The sequence below is a fragment of the Camelus ferus genome, chromosome 13 (assembly GCF_009834535.1).
Source record: "Camelus ferus isolate YT-003-E chromosome 13, BCGSAC_Cfer_1.0, whole genome shotgun sequence".
NCBI classification, from domain to species: domain Eukaryota; kingdom Metazoa; phylum Chordata; class Mammalia; order Artiodactyla; family Camelidae; genus Camelus; species Camelus ferus.
The window spans coordinates 2,066,427-2,078,883 of NC_045708.1; the positions used below are offsets into that span (position 1 = coordinate 2,066,427).

At 59.9% G+C, this 12,457-nt stretch overlaps 1 protein-coding gene across 8 annotated transcripts in view; it reads right to left on the reverse strand.

The window, feature by feature from the left end:
* Positions 1-476: 476 nt before the first annotated feature.
* Positions 477-12,457, reverse strand: part of CEP104 (centrosomal protein 104) — a 34,433-nt gene continuing 22,452 nt past the window's right edge. For 6 of the 8 annotated variants that reach the window (XM_032495025.1, XM_032495019.1, XM_032495026.1 and 3 more), the window contains 9 exons: positions 11,648-11,854; positions 11,186-11,308; positions 9,379-9,415; positions 9,089-9,155; positions 8,645-8,753; positions 6,997-7,135; positions 6,773-6,840; positions 3,636-3,726; positions 2,805-3,088 (listed from right to left, as the gene is read on the reverse strand). In XM_032495025.1, coding sequence (XP_032350916.1) covers positions 2,955-3,088; positions 3,636-3,726; positions 6,773-6,840; positions 6,997-7,135; positions 8,645-8,753; positions 9,089-9,155; positions 9,379-9,415; positions 11,186-11,308; positions 11,648-11,854 — 975 coding nt within the window. In that variant the 3' untranslated portion in view covers positions 2,805-2,954. The other 2 variants (XM_032495020.1, XM_032495027.1) reach the window with 2 other exon arrangements.

Sequence of the window (12,457 nt, forward strand, 5' to 3'; positions counted from 1 at the left end):
TGGAAACAAGTATAAAATCTTTAAAGCTGGTAAAAGCTTGAAACCACGCTGAATCAGAGAACATACTGTATTTTCACTTATTTGAGGAACGAAACAGCTCTGTTGGCTGGTAGAAGTACCCTCTCTCAAAGGGGAAAGAGCAGAGGGACTATAATGTGTGAACCTCTCCTGGGCACAGTTAGAGCATTTATAAAATTCTCACTTTATTCCACAGGCTAAAACTGGTCACTAGTTTAATTTGTAGACAGCTTAAAATCTGTCAGCTTCTTCAGCAGTAAACCCGTCTTGACAGGTAACTTATTTTAGGAACCAAACTCTCCCAGAGCAACTTCACGCCCTCTGCCCTCTGCCCAGCGAATCTCAGCGGTTCTCTGAGGCTTCCGGCCTGGGCTGCACCTGCGTGTTGACGGAAGTCAGTGTCATTTACGAACTGCTTTTTAATCATGATCTAAAATTAAAAGCGACAAAACATTTAGTAATCTTTTTATTATTTTAATATGCTCAGATGAATTAACCCCTAAACCCTAAAATAACAGCAAAAATATATTACTTATTTGATAATTCTGGTACCTGAAATAAAGACAAATAGAAAATGATGTTAAAACATTAAAAAGCTGTAAATTTTCATGGAGTATTTACATTTGTATTCTAATGCCAAATTTATAGATACAGTTCTTTTAAGTTAGACTGATAGAATATTTTGAAGTATAAATAATAAAAATAAATAGTGTTAAGTATTGACGACAAATTCCTGAATGAAATTTGTTATTAATTACTGTTCCGAGTTTAGATATTTATTCACGAATGGCCAAGGGAGCTTACAGGTCCTTTTTCACTTCTCACCCTTTATTCCTGGTTCCTTAATAGTACTGCACCCTGTAAAGCTTTTAATAGACACTAATCTCTGCCGGGAATCATCTGAACGTAAACACATGGTTCTTCTGTAAGCAGCAGGGCTAATCTGCTTTAAGTGTGCTCGATTTTGTTTGTCAATCACTAAAAATTTAGTATTTTTACAATTATCTTCTTTAAGTTACACTACATAGAAAACATACCGTATGTATTTCTGGGAAGTTCTGACTGAAGAGAAAAGAATAATTTCTTGGCTACCTTTCCTCATTGTTCTATGTAAACAAGTGTTTTCTCTGTGCCTCAGCAACGGGTTAGGGGATCGAGGAGCACCTTTCTGAGACCAGGAAGCGTCACTCTGTAACTGTTCTGGCGTCCGTCCTCCGCTCTGGTGCAGTGTTCCCTTCTCCCCCATGCTTTTAAACTGAGTACAGTTTTGAAGGGAATTCTCTTGGTCAGTCACATTCTTGCTCACCGTTTTGAGTCAACCATATGAGAGATACTAGTTTACCAAAAATGGAGATTGATTAGTGCAAATTCATGGTCACTAACATACCCAGGGAATACCTTGCTTAAATAGCTATTAATTTTTTAAAAAATGGGTTTTGTTATTTCACGTGGATGGGAATGAAAGATTCTCATCCGCCAATGGTGTAGCCTGGGAGTCACCGACCCCGTGTTTGTGTCCCTGAGCCCCGTGACGCTCAGGAGGGAGGCCCACCTCTGGGCACGGGGTGGGGTGGGGAGGGCCAGCTTCCTCCGGTCTCCGGTGGAGGGGGCCCCTGGGGACCACAGGCATGGACGGCAAGTTTCAGACACAGGCTGGCTTTTCTCTGCAGCTACCCGGATGTGAAGCAAGTTGAACCAGTTCCACGGGATGGGATGGTGGATCAGGAGCTGGTTAGGAGGCTGGATTTGGAGGTTTGGTTTCATCATTTGAAGTAGTTTTTGGTGTTAGAGTGTCATACAAAGTGTTCGAGGAAAGTGAACTTGCAGTTTAATTCCAGCTCGGATCTGGGCGGGATGGGGCAGCGGGCGAGCAGGTGCTGGGCCGCTGGCCCGTGTGGGAGGCCCCCTCGTGACCGTCACACACAGGGCAGGTGCTGGGGCTGCTCCGTCTGCCGTGACCGACACGCCCAGGCGAGCGCAGGGCAGTCAGTGGCAGGGTGTTGCATATTCTTTAGGAAGCACCCCAGGAGGGGCCTGACGTGGAGCCGCCAGTGTTACCCCAGATCCCTGAGGGGGCCGGCAGGGGTGGGGCCAGGTGGGCAGAGACCCTCATGAGCATCTGGCCAGGGGGAGCGAGGGGGCTGTACTGAGGGCTGCGGTCTTGACCTTAGTTCTCCTGCCGTGGACCACGTGGGGTCTGCTGCCCTGTGGGGCTCGGTGCCCGGGGGAGATGCCCTGCGGACCTGCTACCACGGGCGAGAGAGACCGATATAGGAAGGGTGCGCAGCGGGGTTTTTATGGGAACCGCTCCAAGCCGCGGAGGGAGGGGCGCTGTGCTCACACCAGGCCCCTGCACCCGGCCTGAGTGGCGCCTGGTCCAGCGCGCGACTGGGGCAATGGCTCCGGATCCTATTCTAACAGAGTGTCGCTCTGGCACTGACACTGGGCCTGAGACCCGAGAACGGTGGAAACCTGATGGCCAGAGCGACAGTGAGGGCAGGGCCGGACTCTGGACGCGGGCTCTTGGCTCGGCTCCACACGGGCGCCCACAGTGAGGCAGGAGCCCAGGGCAGCAGGGGTGGAGTGCAGGGGTCGCCACACCCAGAGGTGGCCTTCAGGAGACGGGGTGTGGTCAGGTCGGGAGGTGGCTCAGTGCCCACGGTGTCACCGCTTTGTGAATGTCCTGCCCAAGCCTCTCCTCAGGCCCCCCCTGGGTGTCGGGATCTTGCTGCCGACCTTTGACACTGAGGTCCCTATGGTGCTCGTGGCTGGGCCTTTCCCTGCAGTGGACACATGGAGAGAGCACGGGCACTGTGTCAGGGGGAGACGGATGGGGGTCAGCCACAGTCCGAGTGGTCTGGCGCCACTGACACTAGGCGGGTGGGGGGGCACCAGGGGTGTGACGCTCCCACTGGGCTCGGCCGGAACCCACGGGGTCAGCACCGCACCCGGCGGTCAGTCAGCTCCCAGGGAACCGGCCGGGCAGGCCCCTGTTGGGGGGGCCGTGCTGGCCACACAGTAAGTTGCACGTGGGACTCAGAAGAGGAGGAAGAGAGCCCAGAGGAGAAGCCTGAGGTGGGAAAGGAAAATAGAAATGCCTGTTTCCTAATGATCAGCTTCAGACACTTAGCTCCTGAGGTGAGCGGGGCTCGCTGACGCGCCGGGCGCTCCTCCTGAGGGGCCGCGGGGACCGGCACCCGCAGAGCACAAGACCTGTCCCCTGTTCTCCCGCTGACCGCACTCCCGAGGCACAGCTGTGCGCCCCCCATCTTCCAGGTCAAGAATAACTTTGCAATGAAAACTCATTTTCCTGGAAGGCGTCCCAACCCGACATAGAGCAGCTGCAGTGGGGACCTCGAGGTCAGGCGGTGCTGTCACCCGTGGGCCTGCTACTGAGCCTCGTGTCTTTGAACACTCAAGCTGGCCATGTGGAAGGACACGGAGAACCAGGGTGTGCGCCCCTGGGAGGCCCACCGTTTGGTTTGTTAGCTCCGTGAACGCCACCACAGAGCCTGGGGAAAAGCACGGTCACAACAAAGGGCCTTCGGCAAGAGCTGGGGCGGGGACAGGCTTGGTGACATGCAAGGGCCCAGTGGCGTGGGGGCAGGCCGTCTTACCTGGCGGCGGCACGGGGGCCTTGTGCAGCACGTGTGTCCGGCGCAGGTTCATTGTGCAGCCGGCAGGGCCCATCAGGTGCGCCTTCCATGCCTGAAATGAGAGAGGCACATGGGGCAGCCATCAGGCCACCAGCAGGGCCACCAAGACAGTGAAGCCAGAGGGAGCTACGCGCCGCAGCTGCGGGAGTAGCGCCAAGCTCTGTGTGAGTCCTGGGTCTGCCTGCTCCCCATCTCCAAGACCTCCGGGCAGGTGCGCCTGGGAAGCACCCAGTCTCGCAAGACGGCTGGCCTGTTTCACATCCCCTGGACCTCACTGCCACTGGGCACAGCAGGCTAGGACTGCTCCGCCGAGGTGCGCAGGTGTGTGACGGCGGTTCAGGGGCACACAGGCCGGGGCGCAGGTTCAGGGGTGTTGAGGGTGGCTCTGCTGCACAGCCAGCAAGGAGACAGACCGTGGTCCTACAGTGATGAAGAGAGCTCTGGCAATGCCGGGAGGAGCTGGGAAGTGGCTCCTTCCCCGGTCCAGCCCTCGGACGGGGACGCAGCCCGGCCGACACCCAGTGCTGCCCGGTGAGACCCTGAGCAGAGGGCCCGGTCAGGCTGTGCCTGGACTCTCGACTCAGAAACTGAGCGAGCAGACGGATGTTTCCGCCACCCAGCGAGTGTGTGGTGCTTTGCTAAGAGACACGGAGAACGCAGAGGGATGGAGAGCAGCGCCAGTGCCAGCGCCTCGTGGCTGTTTGCTGGGGGCCAGACGCCGCCCTGTCGAGGCGGACGCTGGGGGCGGGAGGCGGGGACGGGGAGGCGGCCACCGTCTGCACGGCTCAGCAAGGGGACACACTGGGTCTCCGGGGGGGTGGGGGCTGGCCGTGCGTGACAGAAGAGCGCGAGGGTGGCAGTCGCTGCAGGGGCCCAGCCCGGGCGGAGGAGGCGTGAGGGCTGCTCACATTCTTCTCTAAAAAAGGCCGAACAGTCTGAAGCCCGTCCTGCGCGAGGAGGGCGGTGCGCCGGGCGGGGCCGCAGCTTCTGTGGGGCCTTCTCTGAAGGCGCCTCATTTTATAGGCTCGGGAACCATGTAAATATTTTAAATAATTATAGAACTTGATTTTTAAAACCCCCTAAAACTTGACCGTAAAATGAAACAACGAAGCTGAAAGGGCCCGCGGTTGGCGCCAGACCGAGCAGAGTGACTCCGGGGACTGCTGAAGGGCCCGGGGCCACGTCCCAGCGGGGTGCCCGGGAAGGACAAGGGGCGGGGAAAACTTATGTCCCGTGGCTGTCCCGGCGGGCAGCGCCAGCGCTGCCGTCCTGAGACCGTCCCAGGAGGTCAGCCATGCCTGAGACTCCGACTCTAACTTCTCGGGGGAAGACACAGATGTGACATGGACGGGGCGGAGACCCGTGCAGCTCCGACTCTGAACTGGAAGTGTCGGTAGGGTCTTGGAGGTGTTCCTCTCCACGCTTCCCCGGCTCCGACCACCGAGAGAGAGCCCTAGAACGGCGATGACCCCGGAACAAGGAGCACCCGGGGGGCCTGGAATGTCACCTCCCTGGAGGGAGCTGGGATCCAGGCCCCCGTGAAGAAGGGGCTGGTCCCAGGCCAGGCGCAGGGATGGCAGGCTCGGCCGGGCCCCCGTTCACACCAGAAAACGGGAAGCTCAGGTCCGCCGGGGCCATCAGCTATGCCGGGGGCCCTTCTGAAGGGGCGACACCGGCCTGAGGTGGATAATCCACCATCACTAAGCAGGTGACTGCGATGACTGAACACGTCCAGAGCTTGAATCCGTGATTTCATGCCGATACTAAGACCCGAGCAAGTACACTCCCACTGGAAGATACCGGGGACCCAGCTTGTGAGTCTGAAAACCCGTAAACAGTGGGAGAGAACTGGACGGCCCCCGTGTGCTCCCCCCACACAGCCTGGCCTGGGGACCCAAGGGCAGAGGAGACAGCTTTCTGCTCAGAGAAACATTCTAGCCACCGATGAAGGCGGTGGGGCAGTGCTGGGGCGTTTGGACCCTGCAGCCCCGATGAGGTCACGATCCAGCCTCGAGAGTCACACGTCCCTGCCTCCTCGGGGAAGGACCCATGGCCATCCATGAAGTGACCACAGGGGAAACTGGTAACTCAGCCCTGTATCTGACCCAGCCTCTAGATCCAACAAGGAGCCCCCACGGGACAGACACCTCCCTCCCTGTGGGAAGGAAGCCACTGAGAGAGCCATCAGCCACCCCCTGGGGCCTCATCCAGGTGCCGCTGAACAGATCAGCATTGTGGGGTCCCTGGCCTGGGGGGCACTGTCTGGGGAGCTGGGCGGATGCCGCTGCGGCTACGGGACAAGTCCTTCCAGGGCGTGAGGTAACAGGACACGCTGTCTGGGGAGCAGGTGACCAGGGCCCCACGTGAGGCCAGGCTGGCAGTGAGCAGACAGCTACACGTGGAGGGTGGGGATGTGTGGGTCCCCTGCTTCTCTGTTGGGTACTTGACATTATCTGAGAAGGGGCAGAGACGATGAGCCAGGACAGCGGGAGGGCTGGAGGGATGGGTGCCCGGCCCCACGTTGGGCACGAGTCTGTGTCAGGAGAAAGCCACCTGCTGGGCTGGGACCAGAGAGCAGAGGCCAGATGCGGCAGGTGGGCGGCGGAGGCAGGGCCCGGGGGCTGAGCCACTACGGGCCCCATGGGGCTCGGCGTCCCCTGCGGGCACACAGAGCAGGGCGCCGCTGACATGTGAGCCGGAACAGCCATCGCCCCTGATGCCGAGGACGGGCACATGAAGGCAGAGGTGGGAGAGGGAGACCCCGCGATGTCAGGCTGGGGCGGGGAGCACCGGGGACCAGACACAAGGTGGAGTTTCCAGACTGGCCTCGGCTCGGCTTTAGCTGTCAAGAGGGGCCAGAGTGTTATGGAATCTGGCCAAGATGCCAGTGAGGCCCCGGCTCGGAGATGAAGGCCAGGCCCGGGAAAACCAAACCACTCATGCTTCTACCCCAAGGAGGTGGGGCGCCTCTGAGAGACACTAGAGCTGTCCCGGCCAGAGAGCCTGGCGAGGTGGGGGCAGAGCCCGTCCACTCCCCGAGCGCCTGCCATCCTCGTGGTCGCCCCCGGGCCGGGTCCGCCCCCAAACAGGCCCCGCACCTCTTCTCCAGGGGTGAAATTCTCGTGGCACAGAGGACACCGGTTTGCTAGCTTCTCCGGTTTGGCAGCTGAAACGAGTTCAGGAAGACGAGACCTGGTTACTCCTGTGGGCCGGGGCCGGGGCCGGGGGTGGCGGATGCACCCCTGCAGCCCCGCGGACACTAGATCTGAGCCCCCTGACCCTGCTGGCACAGACGCCCGGGGGGCTCAGGGGCCGGACTCACGGTTGCAGTCTTTGGCTTTGATGTGTCTGGGCAGCTCTTCCTTCACAACAGCCTCACTGCAGCGGTGACACTTCCCGAAGCTGGCCTTCTTGTCACACTCCATCAGCAAGTGCTCCGTCAGGCTGCATATCTCCACCACCTGGGCCCGGAGGGACGAGGCGGTGCTGAGAGCGTGACAGCCCTGCCCTGGGTCCCCAGCCCACGAGCACCATGAGGGAAGGGACGCGTGCACACCTGTTCCTGCTGTGGTCCTCGCTGCACTTTGCTAAAGACCCCACATCCTGCATGTCACGCCACCTCAGCCACATATAAAGGCCACTGCTGGGGCGGGTGGGGGTGAGGAGCTACGGTTTTACTGACGACCATCCTAGGGGCCTGGAGTGTGGCCATGGGGTCCCATCCCGGCTCCCTGCCGTTTCTGGGCACATCACAGAGACAGGAGTGCAGCAAGATGCTGGGAGAGCCTCTCGCTACTCTTGACAGCTTTGCTGGGGGCGGTTCGTACACGCCTGAGAGCTGAGTTCCCCGCCAAAGACACATGCTGCCGGAGGGCTACGCGGGGCCGGGCGTCTACACTGCCAGCCAGGGAGTAGCTGCTGTGGGGGCGGGGGGGGGCTGCCCATCAACACTCTGCTCTGCAAGCCTGAGCCCCCAGGAGTGGGGAGAAGGGGAGTCCCTCCCAGTTCCCTCTGCTATCAAAAGGGGGCCGGCTGCCTCCCAGGAAAGACAAAAGCTGCGGGGGAGAGACTTCTTCAACAGGACACGCGAGCACGAAGCACAAAGCAGACTGACTAGGTGGATGAGGTTAAAATGCAAAGCTCCTGACGTCAGAAGGAAGCCCTGACGCGGGGGCACACGGCGCACCGGCAGCTCGGCATGCATGTCCCCCGTGCTGAGAGCGACCACGTGTCAGTGAGACCGAGGCTGCCGCCCAATCCCCCAACGGGCGGGAGCCCAGCAGGGCTTCCCACAGGAGGGCAGAGAGGCCGTGGGCACCAGGCCACCTCGCTGCTCAGGAGACGCGCGGGAGCAGCCCTCCAGCTGGCCGCGGCGCGCGGGGCACTGCTGGCACGAGGCTGGGGGACGCGGGCACAGCCAGCGCTCCCACGAGTTGGCGGTGCCCAGCAAAGTGCCATCAGACGCGTGCCGCAGACCCACCCCAGAAGGTCTGCAGCGACACTGCTCATAGTGGCCTCGATGTGGACACAACCCGAGTCCCACAAACAGGAAGGAGGATGGAAACCCTGGATTCAGACGGCGGATGAGACAAAGCAAAGCACCGCACACGTCGGGTGACAGGAAGCGTGCTGACAGAAAGCTCAAGAAGCGAGACACAGAAACCAGACAGAGAGGGCTCTGGAGGGGGCCCTGGGGTCCTGGCCTGGTGGCTGTCAACTGCTGTGTTTGTCCAGTGACGGTTCAGGAGCTCAGCACCTGTGACCTGTACACACTTACACGTGTGTCTCACACCTTAAGAAAAAGTCAGAAAAATCAACCCAGAACCAAATGGGGCGACAGACGTTCAGCTGCTCTCCCCACAGCTTTTCCTCTGCAAATACTAAGGCCTGGGACGCTGCTGATCCGGCCTTTGGGGACCCGTGCGTCCGGCCTCACACCTGGGTCGGGCCGGCCGTGCCCGGCGCCTGACCTGTCTGCAGTGGTCACATCGCGTCAGCATGAGGCAGTGCTTCCAGTAATGGAGATCCAGGCCTTCTTCTGTGAAGGATTCACTCCTCTCCCCGCAGAAAATACACAAACTGAAACAGGACGGGAAGGCCAGAGCTGAGGCGCAGCCGGCCTCGCCGTCACCAGGAGCTTGGTGCCCTGTCCCCGCAGCTGGAGGGGCCCCGCGTGGGTGTCTGGTGGCCCCGGGGGCGGCTCTCGGGAGGCGAGACGCCTCCTCTGAGTGGAGCTCACTCGCTTGCTGATTCCAGCCGCCGGGTCAGAGGGCAGCTGCCCCAGCTTCAGGGCTGACGGCGGGGGGAGCCCAGCGGGCACAGGGGCCTCACGCACGCGGGGGCGCGCTGACCCGACAGCATCCTCCCGCTTAGCCCTCTGACTGTTCCGTGACGGAGCAAAGACCTGTACTCACTTATCGAGGCAGCGACTGTCTGGGATTTCTGGAGCGCTAGGTGGGGCCGCTTTCCCTCCTGGAGTGTCTGGAGAAATGAAGAAGGCAATTTAAATAACTTTTTGTAGAAAACGATTTTCCAAGCTTCACTAAGCAGGCTGATGTGAGGTATAAAGGGACGCCGGGCAGCGCAGGCAGCGCGTTTGACACGCAGCCCTGCAGCGGCCGAGCGCGGCCGGCCTCCCGCACCCGTCTGCTGAACGAATGAAAGTGGTTTCCACCCGAAGGCCCCTGGCGTGCACGCCACGTACCCGGATCCTGCGCCTTGGCAGCTTCGCTTTCTTTCTCCTAAGACACAAGAACAGAGAGGTCAGGGACAGTGCGCCGCGGTGAGCGGGTCTCTCCACGATCCACGTCCTTAGGTTTTGCTGGAGAATTTATACCAGGAAACGACACAGCCCTTTGAAAGAGTCGTCCATGTCAAACGTCTGCCGCCCCCTCCGTCCTGCTCTCCCCTGGCCCCCCCCTCGGGGCTCTGGTCTCCCGACTCCACGGAAATGCTCTGCAAGGCCACGTACGCCTCCTCCAGGTCACCCGCCCATGGGACATCTCCATGGGCTCCCAGCAGCCATGACCCCTCCTCGCCTCTCCTCTGGTCCCTTAGCTGGGCTCCAGGGTGCAGCCCCCTCCCCTGGTGCACCCTGTACTCAGTCCCCCACCCCCACCCCCCGCCTGTCTGTACAGACCCTGCCGGAGCTCTCACCCAGTTCCTCGGTTGACACCCATCTCTGCGCCGATGACACAGACGTCTCAGCTGTCACCCCAGCCCTCAGTGCCACCCAGCACGTACTTGGGTGTGGAATGTCACCTAAACTCCACTTAACCAGACTACCCTCCCGCGTCCCTCCGCGCCCCCTCACAGCCTGCTCTGGGGGTCACGGCCCCTTCAGTGGCCCAGCTACTCAGGCTGAAACTTGGGGAGATTGGGACGTCTCCCTCCCTCTCCTGGGCTAGCCTGTCCGGACCCTCCCAACCCCACAGGGTCCACTTCGGAACACACGCCGCGTCCAGGCACTTCACCCAGCCTCCGCTTCCCAAGCCCTCCTCCGCCCCAAACCCCAGGGCCAGGAAACCGTTACTGCCTCTGGAAGGTGATTAGTTCAAGACCCTCGACGGCTTTCTAAGTCATCCTGGCGAGTGGTCTCCACTGTCCCCGGCGCTCGCCAAGGACAGAAGGCTCTGGGGCTGAGCCTGACGGTCCGGCTGAACCACCTGCTGGGTGCTCTACTCAGTTCCCCCACTTGTACGTAAGGGGAAGGAGAATCACCCACCTGAGGCGAGAACCCGCTGGGACACGGGTCCAGTGGGCGTTGGACACTGTCCCCACGCAGCCCATGGGCCCCTTGCCTCCCATCTTCCGTTCCCACTCCTTTAAAGTCACTGACCCGCAGTGTTCAGTGGAAACGTCACTGTCACTTCAGCATGTACTCAGCACATTTCTCTTTTCTCCGCTCTTATCCATTCACTCCTTTCTAACAAGTGGTGGTCAGAGCCCTTCCCACGAGCCTGCCTCGGACACCGCTCAGTGTGGCGGCCCGACTCGCTCGTGCACGACCGAGCTTCTGCCCCCTCCTTACTGTCAACTTAAGGAGCTGAGTCACAGAAGTCAGTGTGATGAGGCCAGTCTACCCTAGAAGCAGGGAAGCTGAGCAGGGACACGTGTGCACTCGAGCACACACCATCGGACCCCCCACGGACTAGGACTAAGGGGTTCCGGAGGGGGAACGTTTGTCCAAAGCCTGCTTTTCACTGCAGGGAAGTCAGGCCCTCGTGTTCAAGCTTCCTTTCTCCTTGGCCTCTGAAGGGGGCGGGGAGCTTCCGGGAGGAAACCTGCCCATGCCCTGCACCCAGCGCCCCGGGCTCCTGCCCTCCAGTCCCCAAGTCCCTCTCTCAGCAGTGACGGCCACTCCCCTCACCCCCCAGACCCCAGGGGATGAGGGGCATGCAGATGAGTTACTACAGGATTCCCTGTATTCACCCCCAAACTAATTCAACAAGCAAGAGAGAGTGAAGACAGCCCTCGTGCGCCCACGGAGAGCACACCGACACGCGGGGCACCTGCAGAGCCCGGGCCCGGGCCCGGGCCTGCAGCTCCCTCGGCGCCGCCGCCTGGCCCTGCAGGGCTGTCATCTCCTCCTCCTTCCGTTTTTCCGCTTCTTCTGTGGCCACTCTCTTCTGCGCCTGGTACAGAATTATTTTTCTGTTAGAGCTGATTTATTTCCAGGGTGGTCTTAGGAGTCGAGAGACAAGTCGCAGCACGTCAGTCATGTTTCTCACACACTGTTATTGTCACTGAGGCGAACGTCAGAAAGGCCTCTCTCACAGACGCTCGCTGTTGCCGCACCCGCAGGTGCCCCCGCGGCCACAGCGCGCCTGCTTGCAGGCAGAAGTGGGCGCCGGCGTGAGCGCTGCGGGGGGTGTGTTCCCGGACACGCGGCGCCTCCCGTCGGGTCGGTTCCCTCATGCACAAGTCACTTCTTACGTGTGGGATCAGAGCAAACTCTGTGAAGGTGAACTTACCCTAATTTCCGCATCTGTGGGTCGGCCATCGATTTTCGCAAATCCCTCAAAAATGGTTTTATAGAGAACGTTCTTGCGGGTGGCGCTGTCAGCCGGGGGCAGGTGCTCCAGAACCGCGGCCCGGTGCTGCGCGTACAGGCCCAGGATCAGACGCACCGCCGCCTCGCGGACCTCGGGGACTCTGTGCTCCAGGGCACGTGCTGAAAACTGAGCGTAAGGGTGGGGGGGCCCTTGTTGTCAATGACCCTTATGATGGCCGCGTTTATTTTTCCAGCATGAAAGAAACAAGGGTACATGATCAACATTTGAAAAATAAAGCGACGCCCACAGAGTTGCAGCCATAAAGATACAGTTCTTCCCACCTTCTTTCTTTACATGCGCAGGTGAGTTCGTGTTGTAGGCACAGCTCAGAGTCTTGCTTTTTTTCTGCTTCAAGCATTAACTACCACTTTCAAAGCTATGTCCTCCCACAAACTTCATATTAAATGCTACCCAACGTTTCAGCCACAGAGGAGCGGGAATCAACAGACGTCACTCTCCACCACCCACAGCACCCGGCGTCACCAGTTTGCCGCGTTTGCTTCAGACCTGTCTAAAAGTCAGAGCACAGACGCCTGTGCGGGGCCCTGCGGTCCCCCCGGCCCGTTGTCTCCTCCTCCTCGGGGGCCGCGATCTCCGAGGCCGGGGGCCTGCACCCTCCAGATGTCCTCACTGGCTGCCACGCGTGCACATGGGTGTGTGCAGGGTGCGTGCACGCACGCAGATGTTCTGTTCTACGCGACAGATGGCCCACTGTGCTGTGGTCCTGAC